General features: G+C 55.6%; 1 protein-coding gene across 1 annotated transcript; it reads left to right on the top strand.

Annotated features, from left to right (window-relative positions):
* Positions 1–1,951: 1,951 nt before the first annotated feature.
* LBX2 (ladybird homeobox 2) lies at positions 1,952–3,630 on the top strand. Its single transcript, XM_007459414.1, has 2 exons — positions 1,952–2,158; positions 3,190–3,630. Exons 1-2 carry the CDS (start codon positions 1,954–1,956, stop codon positions 3,573–3,575), a joined length of 591 nt encoding a protein of 196 aa, XP_007459476.1. The 5' UTR covers positions 1,952–1,953; the 3' UTR covers positions 3,576–3,630.
* The last annotated feature ends 4,569 nt before the right edge of the window (positions 3,631–8,199 follow it).

The raw sequence follows: 8,199 nt of genomic DNA, 5'->3' as shown, positions 1-8,199 counted from the left end.
CTCCTGAGACCTTCTTTAATTGCAGATTAAGTGAAACCCCCAGGATGGTTCAGAGGGCTGAGGTCTCCAGCTAAGAGGATCTCTCCTGGCCCTCCTCCACCTGCCACCATTAATAACCAATTAACAAGGTCCTGGCATCTCAGCTTTCCACTGTCTGCTCTCTGATCCAACAGTGGCCCACTGGGCTGAGTTTATTGCTTAGGCTGCCATGAAGGTACTATATGAGTGTCTGTGTGAGTCTTAGGGGATGGGGGGTGACTTGGGAGGGAGCCCTTTACCAAGAATACCCTTTGTTGGGTGTGGGCTATGTCACTGCCTCAGGTTACATGAGGTTCCCTGACCCCCATTATCAAAGTGTTTTCCTGTCCTTGTCAAGGAGTCTTTGACCCAGGTGTCTTGGATCTCCCAAGCTCTGTTCAGGGCACCCCAACTGCAGGTTCCACTTGCCCCAGAGAATAGACAGGTGGACTCAGAGTATCACTGCACAAATGGTGGGAGGTACAGAAGTCTACAGAGAAGGTGACATAATGGACAATCCAGGAGGGACTGGTCCACTTCTTCATGGCACTGTTCAAAAAAAATAGAAGAAATCATAGCAGCGAGTTCCTTAGGAGTGGTGAGTTCCTCAGGAGTGCTGGGGCTTCTCTGCCTCTGGGATGTGATACGTGAACAAAACCCTTGCCCTGTTGGGCCTCCACTGGTGAGCAGTGCTATCCCAGAGCTGTCTTCTTCCTACAAAGGAGGGCTGTGGTATAGGCCCAGGACTAGCTGTGGGAGAGAAGTGAGAAAGACAGAACCCAGATAAAATAGGAATGAATATCCCGGGTCTTAGAATTTGCCCCTGGGTTGGTAGGGGTTCTGTCCCAGGATCTGGTTGGGTAGGTGAAGTCTGCCCTTCAAGTCACTCTTCTATAGCGAGTGACCCTGATGCTCCTGGGCAGTGACCAATGGCCGCCTCCACTGTTGTAGGTGCTGGGTGGTTTCTGGGCCTCTCCGGGCTGAAGGACCTCTACTCCAACTACAGGAGCTTAATAAGAAAACAAAGACAGACAGATCGACTGATAGATGGAAAGAGTAACTGGGAAGCCCAGGCTTCACTGGCAAAGACCCCTCCTGGACAGTAACACTAGCTCTGGTTTGCTGTGTCCTCTCTCCTGAGGCCCAGGTCTCCGGCCCCTTCTCCATGTGTTTTGACTTCCTCAGGGCCTCTGAGCCCTAGCGGGACAGCCTTGGGTCCAGCCAGAGAGCCGGCAGAGTCCACTCACCTGCACTTGCTTCCCCATGGCATCCCCAGTATTCCCGGTTACAATCGCTCTGCCCGGCCAGGTCCTTCCAAGTTGCAAGTCCCCCAGCCCCCAGCACCTCACTAATAACTTCCAGCCGCCCGACCTCTTTAAGAGCCTTCCGCAGGGATGGGGCGGAACGAGGGGGCCAGGTCAGGAGACAGAGGGCCTTACTAGGTGAGACTGGGTATCCTACCACTGCCAGTTCTGCTCTCCCTTTTCGGAATTTTGCAACTCCCCAGCCGTTGGGGCCAGGGAAAGCAATTTTATTGCCGACGAGTTTATGAGCCAGAGCTGCGGCTAGGCGGGGAGTCTGTGGTATACAGAATCTGGGGGCCGCCCAGGAAGGGTCCAGCCCGAGTGTGCACTGCGCCGCGTCCGGCAGCGCAGAGCAGCCCTGCGGCCCGGCCTGGCGGTTTGTTCCTCCGGTTTCTCTCCACACCTCCCCACCCTGTAGAAATACCGCTGCCTGGACGACTACCAGCTCCAGACCCACCGCGGACCCGGCCGGGTTGGGGGGTGGGGGCGCAGGAGGAGGGGCACTCGAGGCTCGGGCCCAGCGCGGGGGGCGGGTCCGAGGCTGGGGGCCCAGATCGGGAGCCGCGCTGGGGCCCAGGCAGCTGCGGAGCCGAGCGCGGCGGGCGGCGGGACCGCCACAGCCCGGCTGGCCATGAGCTCGGGATCCGAGCCCCGGACACCCCGGACACCCTTCAGCATCGCAGACATCCTAGGCCCGCACATGGTTCCCCGAGGACCCTCTGCGTCGCAGCTTCCAGAGTCGAACCAAGGTCCCACGTCTCCGCTGTGCGCGCTGGAGGAGCTGACTAGTAAAACTTTCCGCGTACTTGACGGGCACGCTCCGCAGCCCTCTGAAGGTATAGCGCCGGCGAGGTCGCTCACTGTGACTTGGCCTTCTCCCCATTTCTTTCCTCCAGGTTCCCGGTCTCGAACCTTCGTTCACCCTGGCCGCCACCCTAATCCGCACCCTGCCCTCAGCCCACGTGCTGGGGCTTGCCTCTCCCTCTTCTCCCCTCCCCTCCGTTAGTTCCCAGGCTCCGCGCCCGCTCCTGGAGGCCGCCAGCGCCGAGGGGAAGGGCCAGTCTGTCGAGAACTGTGCGGGGCAATCGCGACAGAGAAAGGCCAGAGAGGAGACAAAAGGCCTGGCCCGGAGGCTGTAAATGAGTGAGCTAGGGCAAGGGCGGCGCGGAAAGTGCAGGGAGGCCAGGCTCGGGCCTCTCCGGGTGACCGAGCTCCGCTCCAAGCCTCTCTCCAATCAAGAGGGCGCAAGGAGCAGAAGTTCCTTGGAGCCTCAAGGGCTGCGGGACTGTGGACCTCGCCTTTCCTCGCCCTTTGTACCCCCACTCTCTCCCTTTTGGGCTCGAGGAGGGGGCGCCCGTGTCACCCAAAAAGAATAAGCCCAGAGTGCCCAACACCCACGAGTTTAAAGAAGGGCACGGTGCAGGTTCTCTTACACTCACCATTCCGGCTGGCTGCCCCTACTCTGACCATGGTCGGCCCCTGCCTCTGGTGCTGGCCCAGACCTGCAACCCCGCTCCACCAGGGGCTCCAGAAGGCCTCAAAGGCCCCGCCCTAGACCGCCTGACCTTGCACCAGTTCTCTGGCTTGTCCCGCCCTCCTCCCACTCCCCGGTCCCCGCAAGATACCCTCAGCCTCCTGCCTCCAGTACCCCAGGGGCCGGTTCCACCTTGTGCCCCACCCCCGGGCTGAAATACCACCCTCCCCCTCGCAAAGTTCGGGAAGGGGCGGCGGTTCTGGCTCCCGTCCGTCTTTTCGCTCCGCACCAACGCCCCCCTCGCTGGCTTGACCCCACCCCCGCTTTTCCTCCCGGACCGAAGCCTGATTCCCGCAAGCTAGAAGGCGGCTGACCCCCGCCCTGTCCCCGCAGGCCGCGCGGCCCCAGGCGCGCTGGGCCCTGGCCGGGCCGGCCGCAGACGGCGGAAGTCACGCACGGCGTTCACCGCGCAGCAGGTGCTGGAGCTGGAGCGGCGCTTTGTCTTCCAGAAGTACCTGGCACCGTCCGAGCGTGACGGGCTGGCGGCGAGGCTCGGCTTGGCCAACGCGCAGGTCGTCACGTGGTTCCAGAACCGGCGAGCCAAGCTCAAGCGCGACGTGGAGGAGATGCGCGCCGACCTGGCCTCGCTGCGCTCGCTGTCCCCCGAAATCCAGTGCCGCCTTGCGCTGCCTGACGGCGCCCCAGGCCTCTGCCCTGGCCCCGCCCGGCCTGACTCTGGGCCCCAATTGTCAGACGAGGAGATACAGGTGGAAGATTGAAGGCAAAGCCACTTCCAGGGCTCTGGGGCCCTGGACTCCGCGCCTCCGCGTCCTGTCTGGGTTCCGGGGTAAAGGGAGGGTGTCGACCCGGGCCCCTTTCGGCTCACAGTCCAGACGCCCACCTTTCCCAATTGTTGAGAATAAAGTTGAGACTCCGCCGCAGCACGCCTCAATCCTGACGCTCCCAGCAGTAAGAGCAAAATCTGCTGATTATTGCGAAGATTCCGTGCTTGGCACCGTGCTGAGCGCTTTAAATCCGATGTTTCCTTTAACCCTCAAGCAACCCTATAAGGTAGGTGATATAATTATGCCCATTTTATAAAAGAACAACCCCTAGGTCAGAATGTGGACCCAGGCATCCAACCAGCCTTCAGAGCTGGTGCTTGTCAGCTTTATGCTCTGGAGACTGCGGGATGAGGGGAAGGGCATTGGGACTCTGGTAGCTGCGGGTACGTACTTCTCCTCTACTGGCTGCCTTAGTTCCAGGTCTCCACCCGGCGTTTGATCAGCTGCCACCTGGGAGACCTTGCACCTAACTAATAGACTGGCCCCAGAGTGACAGCGTCCTGCCTGACTCTCCTTTTTCCCCACCCTGAGGTCATTTGTTAATAGAGTCCTGACCCTTCTCCTCGCCCCCACAGAGAGAATCCTACACTGAGACACAGGCGAAGTGATGAGCTCTGGGAGAGGTGACATACCCCTGCTTCTGGGACCTCCATCCCACCCCGCACTTGGGCGGAAAATGTCACCACCAGGATGATGGTGGTGGCGGGAGGGTGGGAAGGATTGGTCCTACTTGCTGAGGCAGAGCTTAGAGTAGCTGCTTGCAGGGTAGAGAGCCCAGCCCACCTCCTCCAACAGACATATCTGAGATTAATTTCTAACGCTGGTAATTAATCATCCTCCTGCATGTGATGGGGAGGGAAAAGGAACACTCCCCGTGATGCAGGTCTTCCCCCATGCCTGGTCATCCCTGTTCATCTTTAGGAGTCCCTCCTCATCAGTCCTTCCTCCCTCCTCAGACCTTCCCATGCTCAGGTGCCACAATCCCACTCTCAGGATGCTCTGGGAATAATCCACCCAGCGCTAGGGGTGGGGGAGGGGTATGTGTCAGCTAGGGCCTCAGTTGCAGGTAGAAGTCCCAGAAAAGGATATTTCAGGGAAGTGAACAAGGCTGGAAGGCAGAAAGGAACCTGGCATTTTCAGACACAGTTCCAAATGCTTTGCATGGATTAATCTTTACAATAAACCCCATGAGATGAGACTTTAAATTCATTTTAAGGATAAGGAGAATGAAATCACAGAAGCCCATGATCATGTCATGAAGCTTGTAAGTGGGGGCTGGGACTACTAACCGAAAGAAGTGTTCACAGAGCAGAGAGAGGGAAGAGCCAAAGGTAGGAATTTAGGCATTGTACTGTAGACAGAGTTCTTGGAGGTTTTAGGGAGGAGAGGTATAAGAGCAATGTTTAGGGCAGGCTCATCTGGCTGCACGTGCAGGGTGACTGGCACAGACCTGATGAAGGAGTGTAGCTCTGGCCACTGCAAAAAGTAAGAGCAGAGAGAATTCAGGGCCAGAATTGGAGTGGGGAGGAAGGTTGTTATGAAACAGGAATCAGTGTAATTTCTCCAGTGACCAAAGATTGGAGGAGTCAAAGACAACCTTGAAACCCTGGGCAACTGGAAGGAAAAGGACATCGACAGGAACAGATAATGACTACTAGTACGGAGCTAAGAATCTGTCACCTATTATATACAAAAAGTATTCTTTGCACCTGTGTTACCTCTACAGTACACATATACAACACACACATACCTCCCCTGGTCCCTGTTCAGGGCTCCATCTGTATTCCCTTCATCCCCTTCTAAAGACTGCCTCTCTGGAACCTTTAGATTGGGGTGACTAATTCATTCCTGTTTGCCCAGGGCTTTCCCAGTTTTACCACTGAAAGCTCCACAGCCTTGGAAATCCCTCAGTCCCAGGAAAACCAGGATGTTTGGTCATTCTGCTTTCCAGGCCTGAGGACTCAGAACTCAGGCTGCTGGGTCAGAACCCTACCAGTTAGCAGTGTGAGTGTGGGACAAAGTGGAGGCAAGGTGTCAGGAGTCCTATGGGAAAGATTTTCCCAAGTCCAGGACAGTCTAAGAGGTACTGGGGCGGGGCCATTTCTTTGAGGGGCTGGAAGAGCAAGGAGCAGCTCAGCCTGAAAGCAAAGATGCCATACAGTAGTAGTGGGTGGCCCTTCTTTGAGGGGCCGGGAGCCCTAGTGGAGTCCCCAAAGCATGTAAGTCCCACCTTCCTAGCCCCAGTCCAGAACAAGAGGGCCACATGAGCAGGCCTGGTATGGAGGCACTGTGATATAATCACCCCTTAAACAAACACAACTACCTCTCTCGAACCTCACCCCCCCGCCAGCCGGGCATGAGCAAAGAACTCCCAGGGCAAATAATTCTAGTCAGGAAGGTAGGGTTCAGTCAAGTTAACTGGCTCTGAGCCATAACCCTCTGCTACTTAGGGCTTCCTGAATTCTAGCCCAGTGCTACCACCTCTTATAATCAAGGCTTGGATAAACAAAACTCAAACCTGTCCCACCAAAATGGCCTCCTGGATGGGTGTCTCCTCTGCTAGGTCCTAGAGCAGAGCTTCCCAAACGTCAGGTGCACCGGGAGGGCTTATTGAAACACAAACTGTTGGGCCCACTCTTTCAGTTTCTGATTTAGAAGGTCTAGAGGGGGCCTGAGAATTTGTAGCTGCAAAAAATTCCCAGGTGACACTGATGCTGGTGGCCCAGGGACCACGCTTTGAGAACCACAGTCCCACAAACTCTGTATTTTGTGAAATAAGCAGCAATTCACTCATACTCCTCTTCCCAGTGTTGGAATCATGAATATGTAGGACAACTGCAGATAAAATTCAGTTTATTTAACACCCATTATGTACCAGGCTTTCGGTAGGTAGGTTCTCACACTTTCTCTTTCAGCCCTCACAACGGCCCTGTGAGGTAGGGATTGCTCACATTTTGCAGATGAGGAAACTGAAGCAAGGGTGTTAAGAAATCTGCCGAAGGTGACCCAACTAGTAATGGCAGACTTCAATCTGTCATACAGTATTTAAGGGGCCTGATACCATAAACAATAAAAGAATTTGGGACAGCCTTAAATAAAGAGGTGCTTCAGCATCTCCTATCTCTAGGTGCAAATGGTGTTGAATAAGATCCATAGGGCAGCAAGAGTCATTCATCCTGATAAATGGTTCCTCTAGGAAAGGCATTCTGGAGGCCTAAAAGTCCCCTGCAGATCCATATTTAAATGAGCTAAGAGTCCCAGGCAGAGCTAGCGAGGAACCAGCCAGGAGCAGCTGCCAGGATCTTAGAGGAGAAACCAGAAGGAGGTCATGATTCTTATACAGAAAGTAGAGGATTTTAGCCTTCTTTAGGGGCAGTGACCCTGGGTGGAAAAAATTATGTAAATTCACATGGGGGAAAGGCTGGTTACAATGCCCAGCGCTGGAGTGGAGAAAGACCATGACCGAAGTAGCAGAAGCCTGGGTTCCTGCTAAGGCCCCATCAGTGGGAGAGCCAGCAGTGCAGGTACATGGAGATGTATGGGCTCTGCCAGCTCCAGGCAGGTGCTGGTAAGCTGGTAAATACAAACCCTTGGTGAATCTTCTAGCAGTGGGAGGAGGTGAGCATCAGACCACTGGGCAAAGGAGAGGTCAGAATATGCATGGAAGTGTGGACAGGAAACAGGGCATGAGGAGCTCAGGCTTGAGAAAACAGGGCAAGAACTGGGATTAGGAAGAAGTGAGCATCTGTCAAGCTGAAGGGCGAGACTTGGGCCTTATTCATTACTGTGACCCCATCCTGAGCACAGAGATCTGGCCGGTGAGTGAGTCCCCCAGGGCCAAGAAGCAGGGCAAGCCTCAAATGCCCCCACTGCCAGGTCTGTTATAGTCTGAAAACCTGAACTTTTGTACAGATCCCTTCTTGAGCCTTGGGGGATTTTATTTTTCTTTACTGCTCCCAGAAGAAGCCATCTGCTTAAGAACCAAAAATAGCCTATTTCATTGGATGTAGGGCTCCTTTCTCTCATCAGAAGATCTCTGTGGCAAGAGGCATGACTGCCAGGGATGCTCCCAACCATGGTATTAGAGTACAGGTCTCAAGATGTGCAGTGAACTGCTATCACACAGTGTCCTTCATCCCTGTGGGATGCACACATGGCCTTGCCTTATTAGGGACAGGTCCTCCTTCATCTGGTGTGAGGTAGGTGCTGGGGCCCAAGTCCCAGGATGCCCCAGCCCTTTGAGGAGTCCTGGAAATGGAGAGGACAGGGTCTTCTGCTCTGAGTATGGGGGAGGAACCAGCTGGAGTGGCTCAGGTGATGTGGGGGATAATGCAAGGGTGGAGACAGAAGGCCAGGGGCCCTCGGAGCAGTGCTTCCAGGGCAACTGAGGGAAAGGAGGCCTGAAGGCCCCAGCTCAACATGGGGAAATGCATAGGGGAATCCAGTTGACAGGCGGCCCAGGGCTTCCTCCTCTCTGGTCCTGCTGAGAAAGAAGAGGGAGGGGCACCTGATACTCCTTCCAGCAGTGCTGCCTGTGCCCCCCTCATCCCACGCATTC

Source organism: Lipotes vexillifer, unplaced genomic scaffold, assembly GCF_000442215.2.
Source record: "Lipotes vexillifer unplaced genomic scaffold, Lipotes_vexillifer_v1.1 scaffold51, whole genome shotgun sequence".
Lineage (NCBI taxonomy): Eukaryota > Metazoa > Chordata > Mammalia > Artiodactyla > Lipotidae > Lipotes > Lipotes vexillifer.
The sequence above is the reverse complement of the archived record's forward strand: the minus strand, read 5'-3'. Positions and strand labels throughout refer to the sequence as shown.